Source organism: Stenella coeruleoalba (assembly GCF_951394435.1).
Source record: "Stenella coeruleoalba genome assembly, chromosome: X".
Lineage (NCBI taxonomy): Eukaryota > Metazoa > Chordata > Mammalia > Artiodactyla > Delphinidae > Stenella > Stenella coeruleoalba.
The window spans coordinates 111134387-111159022 of record NC_137152.1 but is presented as its reverse complement, the minus strand read 5'-3'; the positions used below and the strand labels follow the sequence as shown (position 1 = coordinate 111159022).

General features: G+C 43.2%; 1 protein-coding gene across 4 annotated transcripts in view; it reads right to left on the bottom strand.

Moving 5' to 3' along the window:
• Positions 1-624: 624 nt before the first annotated feature.
• LOC307180894 (uncharacterized protein) overlaps positions 625-24636 on the bottom strand; it is a 64460-nt gene continuing 40448 nt past the window's right edge. For all 4 annotated transcript variants that reach the window (XM_079911454.1, XM_079911455.1, XM_079911456.1 and 1 more), the window contains 2 exons: positions 13001-13057; positions 625-756 (listed from right to left, as the gene is read on the bottom strand). In XM_079911454.1, coding sequence (XP_079767580.1) covers positions 697-756; positions 13001-13057 — 117 coding nt within the window. In that variant the 3' untranslated portion in view covers positions 625-696. The remainder of the gene's footprint in view (positions 757-13000; positions 13058-24636) is intronic.

Below are 24636 nucleotides of genomic sequence, written 5' to 3'. Positions count from 1 at the left end.
TCTACGTCTTTGTAAGGACTTTGTTGTGGTGGTGGTGGTGGTTGTTGTTTGTTTGTGTTTTTTGTGGCATTTGGGGGAGTTGTTTGTTTGTGCTAGATGACATCATTTGCTAGGAGAAAATGTAGAAAAGAGGAAGAGTGCCCAGGACTCAGTCCTGGGTCACTCCAACATTTATAAGTTGGGAAGAGGAGGAAACTGAGTCTGATAAAGAAAAAAGGGGAGGCCAGAGAGGGAGGAGAAAATTCTGGGGAGTGAGGTGTCCCAGAAGCCAAGGGAGAAAAGAATTTCAAGAAAGAGGGAGCAGTCACTGGGTCAAATGCTGCTGAGACATTAAGACACAGAGGACTGAAAACTGACCACTGGATTTAACAAAACAGAGCAGGGCTGGAGAGAAGAGCATGGATATAGAGAATAAGGCAGGAGAGCCAGGGCCTCAAGAACAACAGGAACTACCTGTTACTTGAAAGGAGCTGTGCCAGTGGTATTTGGTGGCCCCAGGTCGTAGGAGTGGCTGAGGGAATTTGGGTGGCTTTGTGAACACCAAGGACTGGCAGGGGCTGGGGGAGGGGGGACTTACTGCTCATCGTTAGGAGCTTCGAGAAGACTCGGGCTCCACAAGATTCTTCCCCCTCCGCGGCAGCTACCTCCCTGGCTTTCCCAGAGGTCTTGTCCCCCATCAGCTGCTCCACCTGCTACTCAACTCATTGAAATGTCAAACCAGCTGTACCAATCAGCAGTGGCCCATCCATCCAGAGCCTGAAAAGAAATGAGGTGTAAATGCAAAAGTCAGGATGGAGAAGCCCTTACAAAATGCTCCCCATCTCCCCAGACCTGCTGTTATATTTCTTCAAGGTAGGGAGGCTTTTTCCTAAGATGCTGTGAGAGCAGGGACGGGGAAACACATGTGCAACGGAAAGCAAATGTGGCCGGGAAAGACCTGATCTTTCCCCATTCTGTTTGCAGAGCTGTACTGAACCTCGTCTGGAAACCCTACATGACATTTGACGGGGAGACTCAAAGTACCTCTATGAAGGGTTCGCGTGGGGATTGTTAATAAGGAGTACGCTCCACTGTATGTATGGATTAATCAGACTCATTAGAAGGAAAGTGTTGATAATTGTGTCCAAATGCACTTAGGTTCTGTGACAAAGATAAGAGTCACTTGGGATTTGCCTGAGATGGCCATGTGCACCCCTATTTGTACTGCAAACTATATTTAAATATCAGGTACCAGCATCAAATGGCCACTTTCTAGCAGACAACATTCTACACTGTTTTTCAACGGAATCAAATTGCTAATGCCACATCAACACAGCACAATGATTGTAATGAACACTACTGCTCCTCCAAGGTGGCTCAGAGAAACAGCCCTCACTTCTCTTTTGCTCTCCATCTTAACGAAGCGCAGAAGCACCCTCTCCCAGCTCCCAGGCCTGCTGCCACCAGTGCTTGTCACTAGTCATGATGCTAAAGAAAGAAGAAATGTCCCAAGTGCAAAGTCAGGCAGCATTCTCAAGCAAAGTTCTGGTCTGGAAAACCCAGAGACAAGTCCAAGATCTGCCACTAACTCACCTGGTAACCGCACTGGCACTCTCTCAGCCTCAGTTTTCCCATCAGGAAAGTGGGGGGAGTAAATGAGGTCAGTCCAGAACGACCTGCTAGGGTTTCTCTAGAACCTGTTTTCTTTCTCTTAACTGTCATTGCGCAGCCACAGAAGCACCTATACCTGATATACCTGCGCTCGGACTTCCGCTTTCCACTTAAAGGGCCAAGTCTCCCAGCTCGAGGAAGGAGGCTAGCCATAAGCTGTGGAGTGGGTTCAGCCTTTTCAAACCAACCCCCCAAGGTCTCCAGAATTTCTGTTCTAAGCATGCTTACGAGGCAGAACTTACAGGTATTCTAATACGCAGCTTTTAGTACTTAACATGAAAATTAGGAATTGGGGTCAGAAAGAAATCCCAAAGTGGCAAGTCCAACAGAGCGGACAGACCTGGGTTTGAGTCCAGACCCCTCCTCTATCCTAACTGCGTGACCTTGAGCACGTTACCTAACTTCTTGGAGTCCCAATTTTCTTATGCATAAAATGGAAATACTAACAATAGTACCTACCCCACTGGGTTCTTCTGAGGATTAAAGGAGACGAGACAGGGGCTTCCCTGGTGGCGCAGTGGTTGAGAGTCCGCGGGCCGACGCAGGGGACACGGGTTCGTGCCCCAGTCCGGGAGGATCCCACATGCCGCGGAGCAGCTAGGCCCGTGAGTCATGGCCGCTGAGCCTGTGCTCCGCAACGGGAGAGGCCACAACAGTGAGAGGCCCGCGTACCGCAAAAAAAAAAAAGCGACGAGACACATGCCCTTCCCTGGGCATGGTGAACATTCAAAAAAGGGTAGTTCTGACAGTCAGGGCTTTCGCTGCCCTCCTGTTTGTGCAACAGTGGAAGAGCAGATGTCTCCCTGTCTGCCTGGAGTTCTTTGCACACCCATATATCCATCATAGTCCTCTGACAGAGGTGGTGGTGATGTTGCTAGATACAGAGGAAAAATGAGTGGGACAGGCCCATATGTAGAAAAAAAAAGAGAAAAAAAGAAAGCAATGGCACATTTCATAGGATTCCAGATGATACATTGACTCCCTACAGTTTTGAATCCCTTGTTTTCAGCTTGGGGCTGAGACTATGGCTGTGGTTGTTTCCAAGATGAAATTGCTTTCCTTCCTCCACCCCCAGAAACAATCTGAGAAATGCCCTACAGGTGGGGCAGAAGAACAATGGCGTCACTCCTCTTCAGCACCTGTTAGTGTTCGCACTACTTAATCCAAGGAAAATGGAGGGCGGAAACTTTCTGAGGACGGCCCCCCTGGCTCCCTCCTAGACCTTAGGGCCCTAATCTGAACTTAGAAGAGTGCATTACTTTGAAATATGCTATTTTGACTTCTCGTGCATCAAATTCAAAATCAAGATCATCTAAGCCTTGCTTAGATACCTGAAATGAGAGACATCCCCTCTCTTCTTTCACTGACCCGACAAGGCTCTTTCCAATCTCTTGTTGGGATTTCTGAAAAATGACAATACAGACTATTGCTGCTGAGAAGCATTTGGTCTACGATTGTTTTCATTTTCCCCTTCAAAAGCAACAGCAATTGAAGAAAAATAAAGTTGGATTATCTTAAATACAGGGAGAAATGCATGAGCAAACAAAAATATCACAAAATGCTCCTCTTTTTGCTGAGAAAAACAAATCTATTACTTCTTCTCTGTTGAGATCCCAAAAGCCTCATTCAGCATATGGTGTCAGGGCACTTAATAAATATTGCTTAAGGGGATGATGATGAAGATGATGATTTAAATGAGAATAAATACCTCTCTACCAGGCACACGTCTTAGCCTTCTCTTCTGTAACAGAACCAATGTCCCTTCTTTCCCATCTGTCGCTATAGATCATGTTTTCTAAAGAATATTGCTACTTACCAAATATGGCTCTTCAGACAAGTTATTTAACCTCTCTGTACTTCACCATAAGGACCACGATGACAGTTTGACCGCAAGTACACACCCCATCGATCCTGAGTTGTTCCAGGAAATGGCCAGCCACAGACAATCTTCCACTCTTAACACTGAATAAACTTTGCTCTACTGAAATGTCCCTAAAATGCTTGTTTGCCCTCATGCAGCCAACCAAGGACTGCCAACCATACCTGAAGATCAATTAGAAAGTTTCCCCTGCTTCTAAAATCCCCACATTAATTGAATGCTTACCAATCAAAGACGGTCTTCGTACTTTCTCTAACACTTTTGTACCCCCGCTGAAATAAAAGTTACTGCAGCAAGTTTATGAGTCAGCAGGCTTTGTTAATTCTGCCTCTGACTTAGTTTTCTCTTTGACACACTCAACAAATAGCAGCTACGTCAATTCATAGTTCTATACCCCACTCCACTTGCTCAGTCGGGCCTTGCACGCAGAAGGCACGCAACCCATATTAATGAAATAGTTAATAGTAAGTTAACTATAAAATTATGGTTACCAAAGGGGAAAGGGGGGAAAGGATAAATCAGGAGTGTGGGATTCAAATATACACACTACTATAGATAAAATAGATAAGCAACAAGGACCTACTATATAGCGCAGGGAACTATACTCAGTATCTTGTAAGAACCTAAAATGGAAAAGAATCTTAAAAAGTATATATATATATATACACATCTTAATAAGTTTTATATATATATATATGTATATATAACTGAATCACTTTGCTGTACACCTGAAACTAACACATTGTAAATCAACTATATTTCAATAAAAATTTTAAAAATAGTAAGTTAACTATTACTTTAATCAACATTTATTGAGCCTCCTACATCACTAGTCCCTGTACTAGGTGTTTTCACTCACATTCTCTCTTTTTACCACATTATTCATCAACTCAACCTTACACAGGTTGAAAATCTTTTCACTACTTTATAGAAGCTGTGTTAATGATAAACAAGTGCTCTGTTGTCTATGAAAATTGAGATTTGGAAATCCTGGTCCCAAGACACTTATGACTTACACTTTTTTTACTTATACTTCAAAATAGTATAGCAGGTGGGATTCCCTCAGCATGCAGGAACCATGATGAATTAAATAATGTTCTTCTCTCTTCCCTCATTTTGCCAACTCTTGTAATGCACTTTCCCTAATTGCCAAGATCTTCTTATCTTTTGACATTTTACACTGTGTGAGATTGTAAGGTAGGGGCAGTGGACAAAAGGTCCCCTTAAAATTAGAAGATGCACTTAAAGGTTCATTCACGATGAATGAATAAGCAAAATGTGGTATATGCATACAATGCAATACTATTCAGCCTTGAAAAGGACAGAAATCCTGACACATTTTACAATGTGGATGAACCTTGAGGACATTTTGCTTAGCGAAATAAACCAGTCACAAAAAGACAAATACTCTATGATTCCATTTATAGGAGGTATCTGAAGTAGTCAAACTCATAAAAACAGAAAGTAGAATGGTTGCCATAAAAACAGAAAGTAGAATGGTTGCCAGGGGCTTGGGGGAGGGAGAAATGGGAAGTTGTTTAACGGGAACAGAGTTTCCGTTTCACAAGATGAAAAGAGTTCTAGAGATCTGTTGCACAACAAGGTGAATATACTTAACACTACTGAGCTGTACACTTAAAATAGTTATGATGGTAAATTTTATTTTATATGGTTTTTAGCACAATAAAAAAAATTAGAAGATGCAGATTCCACAGTGATCCAAGGGCCTTGATGAGGCAGCATTAATCCAAAAGCCCCAGGCATCTCCCACAATGCCTTTCATTTCGAATGAGGGCCTATCACTCAACACACGTGTGTCTCTTCCACTAGCAGGAATTCTGCAGCTTCTTATTTATGATCCTACAAGTGAGCTTTACTTCAGGGCAGGAGACTAAGGAAGCAGAAGTGCATGAGACAAGCATTTTCCCACCAACTGCTCTCCAACTGATATTGAGAAATATTCAGCTTCCTCTAAGGAACAGTGCCTGGGAATTTGCAGCTGCTCTTCTCAACGATATCCCCTTATTACCAGGAGCTCTGTCAAAGTCACTCCACCTGAGCTTTTGACTAAGCTTGTGGATCAGCTGAGTCACTGTATGCATACAAAACACGCTCATAATACATATTGAAAGCCCCAGAGCCTACCTTTAAATATCTTCATTACTGTGAAACTCATCAGCAAAAAAGAGGGAGTCCAAGGCAAAAGCGACCAAACAGCACGCAACTGATGAGCACAGAGTGGCTAGGAGAGAAAACTCAGCTCCGGTTGAAATTTTACTTTGTCGATCCCGTTTGTGTGGGGGTGGGGTGGGGGCGGGGTGGGAGGGGTGATTCCTGGCCAATCTTGGATGTTTTAATTTATCATAGTGTTCATGTAAACAAGGCAGTTAATTGTCTAAATGTCTTAAATATTTCCAGCTTAATTGAGGAGAACATCAATGTGGTTTTTTGACCTCTAACATTTGCATGATAAACTCTAAACAAATCTCCATTACCAACTTCCCTGAAAAACCAACATATTCTGCTAAAAATGGAAGGCTCAGAAACAGATGGGGATCACCTCCATTCTGTCCTCAAAATGTCCCTAGATTCACCGTCTACCCATGACCTTGATTCTCCTTCCTCCATACCTCCTCCATTCCCATATCCCCTGCCTACAGCAGTGCCATCCTATCCGTGAATACTTACAAAACAGTCTCCTAATCATTTCTCTGCCATTGGATACCTGCTTCATTGTAGTAACAGCAATAACAGTAGTAGTAATAGTAATAATAATGATGACAATGACAATAGCAACAATTTATTGAGCCCCTAATACGTGCCAGGCACAGTACTAAATGTACATTTATGTACATGGATTCCTTTAATACTCATAAAAAGTGTTGTGAAATAGATACTTAACAGATGTAGAAAGGCAAGTCAAAAACCTAACACACCATCAAAACCTAGCGTGGCTAGTAAGTAGAACTAGGTCTGTCTGACTCCAAAGTCCATTATCTGGGCGTCCCCCATGCCACCACTAAGACTTGTATTTTCAGAACTGGGCAAAAATTATAAAGAACTCCAGGTGTTATAATCCACATTCATACAGTGCATGACAACAAAGTAAAATGTGGTTTCTCTTTTTCAACCAACCACCAGAACTTTCGTATCCAAGTGAATGATGACCTTCTGAGTGGCACCCATGGGAGGACATACACTGATTCCAAGGACATGAGCACTGATCCAATGTTCCAACACTTCTGCAGGCCTCTTTATCAGAACTGCCTCCAAAGCTCACTTTGAAGCCACACAGGAGAATCTGTCTCCTTACCAGAGAGACACAGCTCATTTCAGAATCCTAAACATTCACTGCTGAGAGTGGTCACCACCTTGTTCACCAGTGTGGGCTCTAATGACTTTTAGCTGTTTGTTCAAATATAGCCTGTTCTCAGAGGACAAAGATTTGTCACCACTGAGAAGATTCAGAGGACTATGTGACAGGCTCTGAATGCAATTTGACAGTATAGTTGTTTCTTCCTCCCCAACATCTAGCATCTGGTTTGCCTTTTCAGAATGTCATGGCAAACAGGCAACAAGGAACCAAGAAGTTCTTTTCTGAATTAGAAAACAAAACTTGGGCTTCAGTTTGGGTGGCACAGTGGTTAAGAATCCGCCTGACAATGCAGGGGACAAAAGGTTCGAGCCCTGCTCCGGGAAGATCCCACAAGCTGCGGAGCAACTAAGCCCGTGAGCCACAACTACTGAGACTGCGCTCTAGAGCTCACGAGCCACAGCTACTGAGCCCACGAGCTACAACTACAGAGCCTGCGTGCCACAACTACTGAGCCCGTGCACGTAGAGCCCATGCTCTGCAACAAGAGAAGCCACCACAACGAGAAGCCCACGCACCACAACGAAGAGTAGCCCCCGCTCACTGCAACTAGAGGAAGCCCACACGCGGTAACGAAGACCCAACACAGCCAAAAATAAATAAATAAATGAAATTTAATAATAAATAAATAAAATTTAATAATAAATAAATAAAAGAAAACAAAACTTTTCCCCCTAAATGTAATGACCAGTCCCAGAAAGTTTGCGTTCTCCAGCAGACATTCATAGATCCTGGAAGGGCTATTGGTGAAAACCAACTGCTAGTTGGCCTTTGCTTTGGAGTGGCCAGAAACCAACTGGCTTCCTAGGGGTTATTCACAGTGAAACAGGAAATGAACCACTTTCACCACAATGCTCCTTCAGTTGGAACTGTTTACTCCAGGAATAAATTCACTGTGGGTATAAAACTCTACTCCTACTTTATCCGATGTATGTCTGTGAGAGGAGAGAGCAAGGCCCTTTGCCAGGTGGCCACTTGGAGACAAATGGGCAATGGCAAACCAGCTGTCAGTTTGTCATCCTTGCCAACACCTTTAAATATATATTTCAAGCTGTATCTACTGCTCCTAAACTATTCTAGCATATTTATTGTGCAGCAAGTAATCATCTCAACGTAAGCTTGACGTACCAAACCACACTGTTAAGTAAGATATACGCTTCGTGGATCAATTACCTTCATGCAAATAGCACATCACTTTAATTTAACACTCTTATGAAGTGTCAACCTTTTTGAATTTGAGTGCCAAAAACGATACAAAGAGGAATTATTATTTTGGTGCTAGCAACATTATGCCAACCTAACATCCCTGGGCCAAGCAACGGGACTTTGTGGATGTGGGAGGTGCGAAGAAAGGGGCACTTCAAAATAGCCTGAACAAGGGATGGCCAACCTGTGGCTCACCCTTGAGCGAACGCAAAAAAAAAACCCAAAGCCATTCTGAATGGAACTGATGCTGTAACTAAATGTCATTTTATAGCCCTTAGATTATATGTTGCCTTCGAAATGCCTGGGAGCATTAGAATCAACAAGCAATGGGGGGAAAGGGAGGTTTCGTGATCTTCTTTTCAAGTAAAGCAGACAGTGGACTGAGCCATTTATCAGAGGCACTAGTGAAATCTAGCATTTGCCCTCAGATTCCACTGAACATTTCACGCTAAACCATCCAGGGAGCAATCGTTTGGGGCAATTTATTGGAAGCTCACTGGGCTCTTGAAGCTCTCTACCACCTTCCTCTTCTCACCTTTCGTTCCCAGGCTCCCACATCCTTCTTCATCCTCTGATGGCCATCTGAGGTCACTCTCACAGACCTCCAGAAGCTGGTCTAAGATGCTGCTCCAGGTTAACATAGAGGCTTTGGGACTGCCGTAGACCTGTGTTTAACTTTGTAAGGTAACAAATTCAAGCGAAACCCAGCTGAGATACCCAACTGAGGAGCTGGTGTGAAAAGCACATTCTAAACGAAATGTATCTATAATATTCTCATTAGTAAGTAAAATTCACATTCCCACATGAACTGGAAATGCTCGATTGCTTCCCCAGGGTTTTGCCTCTTACTAGGCTGCCTTTATCAGAGTTAAGGCTCAGTCAAATATTCTTTATTTGTGCTTGCGAGTATGCAAGCCTCTAAGAGCTCTTTAGGCATTCTCCTGCTCAGCCTGGTTTTTAATATTCCTCAGGGGAGAAAAATTTGTTTTACATGTAACCTGAGCACACGACAATGTCCAAATCATTTTATAAGCCAGTGAAAGTTGTAATGAGCACTGCTAGAAAGTTAGTAACGTCCGTAAACATTACCCACGCTCGCTGCACATTTGCCACGTTGACAGAATCCATCTGCATCAAGCTATGTCTTAGCAATACTAATGTACTCTTATGACCCTAAACACATTCAGGTTTTCTTGCCTATAAACAGAAACAGGAAGCCCTAGGTTAGAAGGGTGAAGGGCTGGCTGTGGAAGCAGATCCTTTTTCCTCTGCCGTATTATTTCCTTCCATAGAGACTCTTGATTTTTGGTGAATTTGCCTGTTGGTGGGTCCCATGAGAACTCAATTGATCATGAGGATTCTGCATTTTCCCCAGCTCTCCTGGGGCTGCCAGACAGACAGAACATTCCCGATTTGCCATCTTTTTCAGCAGGGCGTGTTGCCTGACACTAATGAATCCCTCTCAAAGGCTGCATTTGCGGCCACTGAAGTCTGTGGACACATCGAGTTTGACAAAAAGTAATTTCACACGAGCTTGCCTGGTACTACCTGAGACCAGATCTTTTTATTTTCTCCCTGCATCTCTCTTCAAAATGCCACATATTTATTCAGAAGTCCAAGTGGTGAAACAGTCTCTAATGCCATCCCCCAATCAGTGGCTCCAAAGTTAGGTCACGAGAGCTGGGGCACTTGCAGACTTGGTTAAAGAATTCGTCTCGGGGCTTCCCTGGTGGCGCAGTGGTTGAGAGTCCGCCTGCCGATGCAGGGGACGCGTGTTCGTGCCCCGGTCCGGGTGGATCCCGCATGCCCCAGAGCAGCTGGGCCCGTGAGCCATGGCCACTGAGCCTGCGCGTCCGGAGCCTGTGCTCCGGAACGGGAGAGGCCACAGCAGTGAGAGGCCCACGTACCGCAAAAAAAAAAAAAAAAAAAAAAAAAATTCCTCTCCTTGGTAGTACAGCAGACCCCAAATCCCCCTTTAGGTCAAATGGTTCATCAGTATTGATGAACATCAGTATTGATGAACACGGATATTGCTGCAAATTCCCTGTGTGCCCGTCCTACTGGGGAGTAAAAATATTCTAAATATCAATTGGTAATCCCTTGAAGCATGCATTGATGAGAGACTTTGTAACAGCTATGGGTACAGCCCTGGGAGGGCTGCCAAATACATGTTATGATTTAACGAACTTTTTATGACTGTGAGACAAACCAGAAATCCATTCCTAAGCCTGCAACATACTTAGAACCATTGAGCAAGTGTGTGTACATCTTCAGTAAAGTCAATATGAACCAAATACAGTCCTGCTCTTCTGTCATTGCTAAGAGATTTCTCAGTTAGCCTGATGACATCGCCAATACTATCTTTCGCTGTTGATTCAGAAACGTACTCTGTAAGCATTTCTCCCTTTATTTGCACAGAAAGCATTCAACTACTCATTGATGATGAAACTCTCTGGTTAAAGGAAGCACTCAATTGTTTTTTAGTTAATTATTTATTTATTTGGCTGCGTTGGGTCTTCGTTGCTGCATGCAGGCTTTCTCTAGTTGTGGTGAGTGGGGGCTACTCTTTGTCGCGGTGTGCAGACTTCTCATGGCGATGGCTTCTCCTGTTGTGGAGCACAGGCCCTAGGCACACAGGCTTCAGTAGTTGTGGCACGCGGGCTCTAGAGCGCAGCCTCAGTAGTTGTGTCGCACAGGCTTAGTTGCTCTGCGGCATGTGGGATCTTCCTGGACCAGGGCTCGAACCCGTGTCCCCTGCATTGGCAGGCGGATTCTTAACCACTGCACCACGAGGGAAGTCCCAGAGAGCATTCAGTTTGACTTCTTTACTTCTCCCATTTGTGGGACAGTCCCAAATGCCTCAATGGAGCAGCATAAGCAGCCGGTCAGTTTGTCTGTAATGACACCTGCATTCTCTCTTAGAGAAGACAGAGCTGAGCAGGGAGGCAGACAGGGAGAAGGGGAGAAGGAATGAAGACACTAAGGCTTTGTTAAGTCCCTTGGAATAATGGTAATAGTGCTTATTTAACCCATAATATTGGTCAAAAGTCAAAACCAGGAGGAATCATTTTCCCTATTCTTTAGGAAAATACGTGTTCTTTTAAAGTACCAATATATCTTTTCCATGGCTGGTAACATAGCTGAAATTGGGCTTGCACTGCACACGAAGCCCGGATTCACTGCCATGTCACCTGGGTTCAAGTCCAGCCTTTTCTCTTTTCTAGCCGTCTGAGCCTGAGACAAGTCACTTCACCTCTCTGAACTGTTTCCCATCAGTAGCAAGTGGAAAATCACAGTACCTCCTGCACAACGTTGCTGTGACACTCAAAATCAAGATGAGAGGATGGGACACTATAAAGTACTCTGCAATGCACGCAGGCTCTCAAGCAGTTTATAAACATAAGGTAATGTTACCTACAGTTTAGTGATCAGCCGAGTTCATGTGGTTGCTGAGAGAAGGTGTGAGATTCCAAACTGCTTCTTGATCAACAAAACTACTTCGGATTGTATGGAGTATAATTTAGCAGTGAGTATGTTTGGTATGTCCTCATTCCCTTCAGCCTGCATCTTCCATGCATGTGGTACATGTCTATTAGGCAGAGCAGTCGGTTAAGCAGCCACTCCACCTCCCAGTCAGACTGAGTAGAAGAGTATGCCCACTCCTTCGACACAGAGCTGGGTACACCCTCTCATCTCAGTGCCTGTCTTATTGCCCCCAGGCAACAGACCACTCCAGTGCACAATGCAGACATCTGCGTATAGCTCCTGCTTCCCCGGAGGCAATCACATTTTTACCAACACGCACGAGAGAGAGAGAGAGAGAGAGAGAGAGAGAGAGAGAGAGAGAGAGAGAGAGAGAGAGAGAGAGAAATATGTAGGTAGCATGACTCCTTACTACATGCAACAAACCAGCAGCTACTTGGCTGCCGGCCATTCAAATCCTAGAGCCCATCTGGCAATAGGATTGCATTTACCCCTCCTGGGGCTCACAGATGTATACTGGATGGCAATTAGCTCAAGCCATGGCTAAACAATTTCATTCCAGCTATTTTCCACAAAAATATTCACTGCCAAATCCAGCGTGAATAACCAACTAATAACCCATTGTCACTGGTGGTTCACGTACACGCTGTGTATGAGACAAGCATGTCACAGGGATGACACCAGCTTATATGAGTGTTATATTCTCATGAAGTACTTTACCACGTTATTCTGCATTTCTCCTCGCAGTAACCTGGGAGGGGGTAGGTAAGATAGGTGCTACCCTCTGCACCTTCAAAACGATGAGGCTAAGATATAGAATGTTATGCTTCAAGCAATACAGCTGTAGCACAGGGAACTATATTCAGTATCCTACGACAAACCATGGGAAAGAATAGGAAGAAGAATATATATGTGTGTGTGTATAAGTGAGTCACTTTGTTGTACAGAGGAAATTAACACAACATTGTAAATCAACTGTACTTCAATAAAATTTTTTTAAAAAGTAATACAGCTTGTTAGTGAGAGGCCCAAGCCTAGAACCCGGGCTTCCTGACTCCCAGTGCTGTCTCTAGATGCTGAGATGTCAACAGAAGGGGAGTTGTGGTCAATGTAGGCGAAGAGAGACAGAGGAGCTATCAGAAGGGCCGCATCAGCACCCCCATCTCATTGGCCCATCCATACGCAGCACTTCCAAGGCAAGATCTTTGATCTTTTCAATGCAAGGTTGACTGTCCTGCTGCATGGAAAGAGAAGCACTCCAGGTTAACAGGCACATTCCCTTGCAGCCACCAGCAAACACTGGGGTTAACCCAGCATCTCCTTCTCCACGGAAACTCAGCTTCGGAATTTCACCAGCCTGACGTCCGGAATCACAATGTGTAATCCCTACAACATGACTGTGAACTCACCCAATTCCTCGGCCTCTTGGCTTCCCTCCAGGAAGAAGCAGGAGAAAAACTGCCGTGCTGCAAAGAGAACATCGTGGATCATTCATCAACACTCATGGCAAAAAAAAAAAAATCTCAAAGATAGATAGGGCTGCCCTTAAACGGGTTGCATTTTCCCGAATTTTCCCCTGGGCTGCATCTCTCAGGAGCCCACCTATTTCTCGGAAAGCTATTTTTGTTGTTTTTGTATAATGAGTATGCCTACAGGACCATGAACTTATGCACTGGAGAAGAGCTGCAAGTAAAGCAGGTCATGCTATTCAGTCACAGACGCAGCCAGTCATTTCATACTCCCCGGCCCTACTAATTACTGAAAATAATTATGCAACAGTGAGAGCTTTCCCCCTCGTGGTGTTTGGACTGATCATAATAGAAAGTCCTCCGGCAAACTAGAAGTCTAACAAGTGCTTTGCTCAGAGCGGGAGGGAGCGGTGAACTGGCAGCAGGAGCACATAGGAGCGGAGCCAAGGGGAACTGGAGTGATTTGGGTTCACACAGGAAATTTCTCACCTCAGACTCAATTTCCTAGTGTCTCTTCCCATATTTTAAGTGCAAAGCAAGAATAATAGCTCGGGTGCATCCCAGTTGAACCTGAACTAGGCTCTCCCTGAACTGGAATAGGCAGCTCTTTGGTCAGGTCAGTGAAGTGACTTTCCTGGCAGAGAGAGATCACTGGCTTCAGTGACAATTCCCAGTAAGGGCTCCCAGAGGTCGTCAGTGGCAACCAGTGAATCCAAGCTGCTGCTGTAACGGAACAGGCTCATCCAGCCTCTACAGCACCCAACTCGCTGCAAATGCTCATGGTCGGTCTCATCCCTGGCACCTATATTCCATCCCTTGTTTGCTTGTTTATGATTTTTATAAGTAAAATTTATACAGACAAATGCACAAATCTTAAGTGTACCATTCGATGAGTTTTGACAAATGCCAGGATAACCCACATCCTTATCAAGATATAGAACATATCACTCACCCCAGAAAGTTCCCTCATGCCCCTTTGTAGTCAGCATGCACCCGCGCGCGCGCACACACACACACACACACACACACACACACACACACACCACCCTCAGAGCCCCACTGGTCTGACTGTTCTCACCATGGCCTATTCTAGTACTTCGTGTAACAGAAACGTATAGCCTTGTACTCTTTTGGCCAAGACTTCTTTCACTTTCATAGAGATTCATCTACGCACTTGTTCATTCCTTTTTATTGCTAAACAGAACTCCAATACAGGACTATACTACAGTTTATCCCTTCACCAGATGATGGACATTTGGGTTGTTTCCACTTGTAGGTAATAAAGCTGGTATAAGCCTTCTTTCACAGTGCTTTTGTGGAAACACGCTTCCATTTCATTTCTCTTGGGAAAATGCCTAGGCGTGGGATGGCTGGTTCACAGGGTATGTGTATGCTTAGTTAAATATGAAACTACCAGATTTTTTTCAAAGTCGTTGTGCCATTTTATGTTCCCACCAAGAGTGTATGAATATTCCAATTGCTCCACATCTTTCCCCACATGTGGCAGTCAGTCTTTTTCAATTTTAGATATCCCAGTGAATGTATAATGGGATCCCATGATTTTGGTATGTATTTCCCTAATGACTAATAATGTTTAGCACTTTTTCATGTGCTTATCAGCCATTTGTATTATCTCTCTTTGGGAAGTATCTGTTCAAATCACTTGCCCATTTTAGTTGGATTTTCTCATTATTGAGTTATAAGAGTTCTTTATATATTGTGGCTATAAGTCCTTTGTCTTAGCATTGTGAATATTTTCTCCCAGTCTATGACTCACCTATTCATTTTCTGAATGATGTCACTTGGTGAGAAATTGTTACAAATTTTGATGATATTTTTATCATATTTTTCTTCTATGATTTTTGTTTTTTGTGTACTAAAAATGTAATCGATTTTAAGTCCTGTTGATGCTCCGTCTTTAACTGGTCTTGAATCTGGCCCTTTTCCCCTTTCTTTCCCTTTTGCAAACAACCAACTCGAAGCCACCATCATCTTTTTTTTTTTTTTTAACATCTTTATTGGGGTATAATTGCTTTACAATGGTGTGTTAGTTTCTGCTTTATAACAAAGTGAATCAGTTATACATATACATATGTTCCCATATGTCTTCCCTCTTGCATCTCCCTCCCTCCCACCCTCCCTATCCCACCCCTCCAGGCGGTCACAAAGCACCGAGCCAATATCCCTGTGCCATGCGGCTGCTTCCCACTAGCTATCTACCTTACGTTTGTTAGTGTGTATATGTCCATGCCTCTCTCTCGCCCTGTCACAGCTCACCCTTCCCCCTCCCCATATCCTCAAGTCCGTTCTCCAGTAGGTCTGCGTCTTTATTCCTGTCTTACTCCTAGGTTCTTCATGACATTTTTTTTTCTTAAATTCCATATATATGGGTTAGCATACGGTATTTGTCTTTCTCTTTCTGACTTACTTCACTCTGTATGACAGACTCTAGGTCTATCCACCTCATTACAAATAGCTCAGTTTCGTTTCTTTTTATGGCTGAGTAGTATTCCATTGTATATATGTGCCACATCTTCTTTATCCATTCATCCGATGACACCATCATCTTTTGTCAAGACCATTGCAAGAGCTCTTTGGAAGCCCAAATAGAACTCACAATTCCCAACTCTCCACCCTCACCCCTACCTGTCCCTCCCTTGGTCTCCCCCACCTCTTTAAAGATACTGCCATACAATTAGTCACTCAAGGTAAAACACAGAAGTCACCCAGGACTTGTCTCTTTCCCTTACCTCCAACCCATCACTAGGCACTTTTGATGTTCCCTCTTACCTGTCGCTCAAATGCATACACATATTTCCACCTCCTCTTCCACCACCTTAGCTCAGGTCACCCTGACTATAGCAGCAGCTCTTAACTGGTCTCTCCAATTCCATCCTGCTCCCTCTATTCCATTCTCCACAGAAGTTAGAGTGACTTTTACAGCTACCTCTTGCTGCATAACAAAGCACCCCAAAACAAAACACTTCGTGATGGAAAACAATGACTATTTTGTTGTGCCCCTAGATTCCAGGGGTCAGGATTTGGGAAAAAGCAGAGCAGGGAAGGCTCTTCTATGCTCCTTAATATCTAGGGCCTCAGCTGAGAGGAGACTTGAATATATGTGGACTGGAATCATCTGAAGGCTACTTCACTTGTATATCGGGGCCCTGGCCTGGGATGATTTAAAGGCTGGGTTTAGCTGGGACTGTCAACCAGACAGTCTGCCTTTATGTGGCCTCTTCACGTGGCTTGGGCTTCCTCACAACTTGGTAGCAACCGGGAAGTCATATTTCTTACATGTCAATACAGTTTCCAAGAACGAATGTTCAAAATAACCTAGTGGAAGTGGAATGGCCTTGATGTCTAGACTTGAAGTCACATAGTATCAGTTCCCTTGTAATTTACTTGTCAAAGTAGTCACTACACCCAGATTCAGCAGGAGAGGGTTATAGACCCTGCCTCTCAATGTGAGCTGTGTCAAAGAATTTGCAGCGGAGAGAGGGGGAAGATGGCGGAAGAGTAAGACGCAGAGATCACCTTCCTCCCCACAGATACATCAGAAATACATCTACACGTGGAACAACTCCTACAGAACACCTACTGAATGCTGGCAGAAGACCTCAGACCTCCAAAAAGGCAAGAAACTCCCCACGTACCTGGGTAGGGCAAAAGAAAAAAGAATAAACAGAGACAAAAGGATAGGGACGGGACCTGCACCAGTGGGAGGGAGCTGTGAAGGAGGAAAGGTTTCCACACACTAGAAGTCCCTTCGCGGGTGGAGACTGCGGGTGGCGGAGGGGGAAGCTTCGGAGCCCTGGAGGACAGCGCAGCCACAGGAATGCAGAGGGCAAAGCGGGGAGATTCCCACACAGAGGATCGGTGCCGACCGGCACTCACCAACCGGAGAGGCTTGTCTGCTCACCTGCCGGGGCGGGCAGGGCTGGGAGCTGAGGCTGGGGCTTTGGTCGGATCCCAGGGAGAGGACTGGGGTTGGCGGCGTGAACACAGCCTGCAGGGGGTTAGTGCGCCACGGCTAGCTGGGAGGGAGTCCGGGGAAAAGTCTGGACCTGCCTAAGAGACAAGAGACTTTTTCTTCCCTCTTTGTTTCCTGGTGCGCGAGGAGAAGGGATTAAGAGCGCCGCTTAAAGGAGCTCCAGAGACGGTCGTGAGCCGCGGCTAACAGCGCGGACCCCAGAGACGGGCATGAGACGCTAAGGCTGCTGCTGCCGCCACCAAGAAGCCTGTGTGCAAGCACAGGTCACTATCCATACCCCCCTTCCGGGGAGCCTGTGCAGCCCGCCACTGCCAGGGTCCCGGGATCCAGGGACAACTTACCCGGGAGAACGCATGGCGCGCCTCACGCTGGTGCAACGTCACGCCGCCTCTGACGCCACAGGCTCACCCCGCACTCCGTGCCCCTCCCTCCTCCCGGCCTGAGTGAGCCAGAGCCCCCGAATCAGCGGCTCCTTTAACCCCGTCCTGTCTGAGCGAAGAACAGACGCCCTCCAGCGACCTACACGCAGAGGTGGGGCCAAATCCAAAGCTGAACCCCGGGAGCTGTGAGAACAAAGAAGAGAAAGGGAAATCTCTCCCAGCAGCCTCAGGAGCAGTGGATTAAAGCTCCACAATCAACTTGATGTACCTGCATCTGTGGAATACATGAATAGACAACCAATCATCCCAAAATGAGGAGGTGGACGTTGAGAGCAAGATTTATTATTTTTTCCCCTTTTCCTCTTTTTGTGAGTGTGTATGTGTATGCTTCTGTGTGAGATTTTGTCTGTAGAGCGTTGCTTTCACCATTTGTCCTAGGGTTCTATCCGTCCTTTTATTTTTTTTTTTTTACTTAAAAAATTTTTTTTTCTTAATAATTATTTTTTATTTTAATGACTTTATTTTATTTTACCTTACTTTATTTTATTTTCTTTTATCCTCTTTCTTTCCTTCTACTTTTTCTACCTTTTCTTCTGAGCCATGTGGATGAAAGGCTCTTGGTGCTGCAGCCAGGAGTCAGTGCTGTGCCTCTGAGGTCGGAGAGCCAACTTCAGGACACTGATACACAAGAGACCTCCCACCTCCACATAATATCAAACGCCGAAAGTCTCCAAGAGATCTCCATCTCAACACCAACACCCAGCTTCACTCAACGACCAGCAAGCTACAGTGCCAGACACCCTATGCCAAACAACTAGCAAGACAGGAACACAACCCCACCCATTAGCAGAGAGGTTGCCTAAAATCATAATAAGTCCACAGACACCCCAAAACACACCACCAGACGTGGACCTGCCCACCAGAAAGACAAGATCCAGCCTCATCCACCAGAACACAGGCACTAGTCCCCTCCATCAGGAAGCCTACACAACCCACTGAAACAACTTTAGCCACTGGGGACAGACACCAAAAACAACGGGAGCTATGAACCTGCAGCCTACAAAAAGGAGACCCCAAACACAGTAAGATAAGCAAAATGAGAAGACAGAAAAACACAGCAGATGAAAGAGCAAGATAAAAACCCACCAGACCTAACAAATGAAGAGGAAATAGGCAGTCTACCTGAAAAAGAATTCAGAATAATGATAGTAAAAATGATCCAAAATCTTGGAAATAGAATAGACAAAATGCAAGAAACATTTAACAAGGACCTAGAAGAACTAAAGATGAAACAAACAATGATGAACAACACAATAAATGAAATTAAAAATACTCTAGAAGGGATCAGTAGCAGAATAACTGAGGCAGAAGAACGGATAAGTGACCTGGAAGATAAAATAGTGGAAATAACTACTGCAGAGCAGAATAAAGAGAAAAGAATGAAAAGAACTGAGGACAGTCTCAGAGACCTCTGGGACAACATTAAACGCACCAACATTCGAATTATAGGGGTTCCAGAAGAAGAAGAGAAAAAGAAAGGGACTGAGAAGATACTTGAAGAGATTGTAGTTGAAAACTTCCCTAATATGGGAAAGGAAATAGTTAATCAAGTCCAGGAAGCACAGAGAGTCCCATACAGGATAAACCCAAGGAGAAATATGCCAAGACACATATTAATCAAACTGTCAAAAATTAAATACAAAGAAAACATATTAAAAGCAGCAAGGGAAAAACAACAAATAACACACAAGGGAATCCCCATAAGGTTAACAGCTGATCTTTCAGCAGAAACTCTGCAAGCCAGAAGGGACCTGCAGGACATATTTAAAGTGATGAAGGAGAAAAACCTGCAACCAAGATTACTCTACCCAGCAAGGATCTCATTCAGATTTGATGGAGAAATTAAAACCTTTACAGACAAGCAAAAGCTGAGAGAGTTCAGCACCACCAAACCAGCTTTACAACAACTGCTGAAGGAACTTCTCTAGGCAAGCAGCACAAGAGAAGGAAAAGACCTACAATAACGAACCCAAAACAATTAAGAAAATGGGAATAGGAACATACATATCGACAATTACCTTAACTGTAAATGGATTAAATGCTCCCACCAAAAGACACAGACTGGCTGAATGGATACAAAACCAAGACCCATATATATGCTGTCTACAAGAGACCCACTTCAGACCTGGAGACACATACAGACTGAAAGTGAGGGGATGGAAAAAGATATTCCATGCAAATGGAAACCAAAAGAAAGCTGGAGTAGCAATTCTCATATCAGACAAAATAGACTTTAAAATAAAGACTATTAGAAGAGACAAAGAAGGACACTACATAATAATCAAGGGATCAATCCAAGAAGAAGATATAACAATTGTAAGTATTTATGCACCCAACATAGGAGCACCTAAGTGCATAAGGCAAATAGTAACAGCCATAAAAGGGGAAATCGACAGTAACACATTCATAGTAGGGGACTTTATCACCCCACTTTCACCGATGGACAGATCATCCAAAATGAAAATAAATAAGGAAACACAAGCTTTAAATGATACATTAAACAAGATGGACTTAATTTATATTTATAGGACATTCCATCCAAAAACAACAGAATACACATTTTTCTCCAGTGCTCCTGGATCATTCTCCAGGATAGATCATATCTTGGGTCACAAATCAAGCCTTGGTAAATTTAAGAAAATTGAAATTGTATCAAGTATCTTTTCCGACCACAACGCTATGAGACTAGATATCAATTACAGGAAAAGATCTGCAAAAATCACAAACACATGGAGGCTAAACCATACACTACTTAATAACGAAGTGATCACTGAAGAATCAAAGAGGAAATAAAAAAATACCTAGAAACATATGACAATGGAGACACAATGAACCAAAACCTATGGGATGCAGCAAAAGCAGTTCTAAGAGGGAAGTTTATAGCAATACAATCCTACCTTAAGAAACATGAAACATCTCGAATAAACAATCTAACCTTGCACCTAAGGCAACTAGAGAAAGAAGAACAAAAAAACCCCAAAGTTAGCAGAAGGAAAGAAATCATAAAGATCAGAGCAGAAATAAATGAAAAATAAATAAAGGAAACAATAGCAAAGATCAATAAAACTAAAAGCTGGTTCTTTGAGAAGATAAACAAAATTGATAACCATTAGCCAGACTCATCAAGAAAAAAAGGGAGAAGACTCAAATCAATAGAATTAGAAATGAAAAAGAAGTAACAACTGACACTGCAGAAATACAAAAGATCATGAGAGATTACTACAAGCAACTCTATGCCAATAAAATGGACAACCTGGAATAAATGGACAAATTCTTAGAAATGCACAACCTGCCAAGACTGAATCAGTAAGAAATAGAAAATATGAACAGACCAATCACAAGCACTGAAATTGAATCTGTGATTAAAAAGCCCAGGACCAGATGGCTTCACAGGCGAATTCTATCAAACATTTAGAGAAGAGCTAACACCTATCCTTCTCAAACTCTTCCAAAATATAGCAGAGGGAGGAACACTCCCAAACTCATTCTACGAGGCCACCATCACCCTGATACCAAAACAAGACAAGGATGTCACAAAGAAAGAAAACTACAGGCCAATATCACGGATGAACATAGATGCAAAAATCCTCAACAAAATACTCTCAAACAGAATCCAACAGCACATTAAAAGGATCATACACCATGATCAAGTGGGGTTTATTCCAGGAATGCAAGGATTCTTCAATATACGCAAATCAATCAATGTGATACACCATATTAACAAATTGAAGGAGAAAAACCATATGATCATCTCAATAGATGCAGAGAAAGCTTTCGACAAAATTCAACACCCATTTATGATAAAAACCCTCCAGAAAGTAGGCACAGAGGGAACTTTCCTCAACATAATAAAGGCCATATATGACAAACCCACAGCCAACATCATCCTCAATGGTGAAAAACTGAAAGCATTTACACTAAGATCAGGAAGAACACAAGGTTGCCCACTCTCACCACTATTATTCAACATAGTTTTGGAAGTTTTAGCCACATCAATCAGAGAAGAAAAGGAAATAAAAGGAATCGAAATCGGAAAAGAAGAAGTTAAGCTGTCACTGTTTGCAGATGACATGATACTATACATAGAGAATCCTAAAGATGCTACCAGAAAACTACTAGAGCTAATCAATGAATTTGGTAAAGTAGCAGGATACAAAATTAATGCACAGAAGTCTCTGGCATTCCTATACACTAATGATGAAAAATCTGAAAGTGAAAGCAAGAAAACACTCCCATTTACCATTGCAACAAAAAGAATAAAATATCTAGGAATAAACCTACCTAAGGAGACAAAAGACCTGTATGCAGAAAATTATAAGACACTGATGAAAGATATTAAAGATGATACAAATAGATGGAGAGATATACCATGTTCTTGGATTGGAAGAATCAACATTGTAAAAATGACTCTACTACCCAAAGCAATCTACAGATTCAATGCAATGCCTATCAGACTACCACTGGCATTTTTCACAGAACTAGAACAAAAATTTTCGCAATTTGTATGGAAACCCAAAAGACCCCAAATAGCCAATGCAATCTTGAGAATGAAAAACGGAGCTGGAGGAATCAGGCTCCCTGACTTCAGACTATACTACAAAGCCACAGTAATCAAGACAGTATGGTACTGGCAGAAAATCAGAAATAGAGATCAATGGAACAGGAGAGAAAGCCCAGAGATAAACCCATGCACATATGGTCACCTTATCTTTGATAAAGGAGGCAGGATTGTACAGTGGAGAAAGGACAACCTCTTCAATAAATGGTGCTGGGAAAACTGGACAGGTACATGTAAAAGTATGAGATTAGATCACTCCCTAACACCATACACAGAAATAAGCTCAAAATGGATTAAAGACCTAAATGTAAGGCCAGAAACTATCAAACTCTGAGAGGAAAGCATAGGCAGAACACTCTATGACATAAATCACAGCAAGATCCTTTTTGACCCACCTCCTAGAGAAATGGAAATAAATACAAAAATAAACAAATGGGACCTAATGAAACTTCAAAGGTTTTGCACAGCAAAGGAAACCATAAACAAGACGAAAAGACAACCCTCAGAATGGGAGAAAATATTTGCAAATGAAGCAACTGACAAAGGATTAATCTCCAAAATTTACAAGCAGCTCATGCAGCTCAATAACAAGAAAACAAACAACCCAATCCAAAAATGGGCAGAATACCTAAACAGACATTTCTCCAAAGAAGATATACAGACTGCCAACAAACACATGAAAGAATGCTCAACTTCATTAATCACTAGAGAAATGCAAATCAAAACTACAATTGATATCATCTCACACCGGTCAGAATGGCCATCATCAAAAAATCTAGAAACAATGAATGCTGGAGAGGGTGTGGAGAAAAGGGAACCCTCTTGCACTGCTGGTGGGAATATGAATTGGTACAGCCACTATGGAGAACAGTATGGAGGTTCCTTAAAAAACTACAAATAGAACTACCATATGACCCAGCAATCCCACTACTGGGCATATACCCTGAGAAAACCATAATTCAAGAAGAGTCATGTACCAAAATGTTCATTGCAGCTCTATTTACAATAGCCCAGAGATGGAAACAACCTAAGTGTCCATCATCGGACGAATGGATAAAGAAGATGTGGCACATATATACAATGGCATATTACTCAGCCATAAAAAGAAACGAAATTGAGCTATTATTAATGAGGTAGATGCACCTAGAGTCTGTCATACAGAGTGAAGTAAGTCAGAAAGAGAAAGACAAATACCATAGGCTAACATATATATATGGAATCTAAGAAAAAAAGGTCATGAAGAACCTAGGGGTAAGACGGGAATAAAGACACAGACCTACTAGAGAATGGACTTGAGGATATGGGGAGGGGGAAGGGTAAACTGGGACAAAGCGAGAGAGTGGCATGGACATATATACACTACCAAACGTAAAATAGATAGCTAGTGGGAAGCAGCCTCATAGCACAGGGAGATCAGCTCGGTGCTTTGTGACCACCTAGAGGGATGGGATAGGGAGGGTGGGAGGGAGGGAGACACAAGAGGGAAGAGATATGGGAACATATGTATATGTATAACTGATTCACTTTGTTATAAAGCAGGAACTAACACACCATTGTAAAGCAATTTTACTCCAATAAAGATGTAAAAATAATAATAATAATTACCACATGAATAAACATCATATGTATAATATATTATGTCGCATATATAATAGTCATTGAATGACTGATATGTTTGAATGCTCACCATGTATCAAGCTCTGTGTGAAAGCTTTACATGGTGTACATACCCTGTTTAATTCTTACCACAATCCTTGTGAGACAGTTACTGGCACTGTGCCGATTTTTACAGATGAGGAAGTTGAAAGTCTGGAAGGGTAAGTAACTGTATTCAAGGACACACAGTTAATAAATGGCAGAGCTAGAATTCAAACCCAGGCAGTGTGACTCCATAGCCTGAGCTCTTTGACAATGTAGTACTACTTCATGCACACTTCAGCACACATAGGGAAAAAAAAGACTAGGAGAAAAAACACCAGTATGTTACCAGTACCTCATCTCTGGCTGATAGGACAAAAAGGGATTGGTACTTTCTTCTTTTGCTTTGCTTTATGTTCCAAATTCCCTACAATAATTATGCATTGCTTAATTAATTAATTGCTTAGTCTAACCCCTTGCTCTGCCTTTGCCCCTACACTCTCTGCCTCCCAGCAAACCATCCCCCCACCATGCCTCACCCCTATCTTTCACTCACAGAGCCTATAGGCTCAGTACGGCATCACTGCAACACCCACTGCGACAGCTGGGGGGCGGGTGGGGGGAGTCCGTGTGCAGAGTCCTTGCAGCATGCAGGATTCAGGGACAAACCACAACAGCACTCTCCTCTGTGACATCTTCACTTCCCTCTTCGGTTACAGACCCCAAGCTGATCACACCACTTTAATAAGGCCCTGATCAATGCTAAGGAGTTATTTTATGATTCCTGCAGGTTGTATGCCTGTTATTATTACACATCACAGCATCACATTAGCTTTCAAAAAACAAACCAGCATTGATTTGCTGACTCACTCTATGGTCTCCTATGACGCCTAGATCTTTCCATTATGTTTGCATCTCCAGGCAAGGAGAGAATTGATTTCCTGTC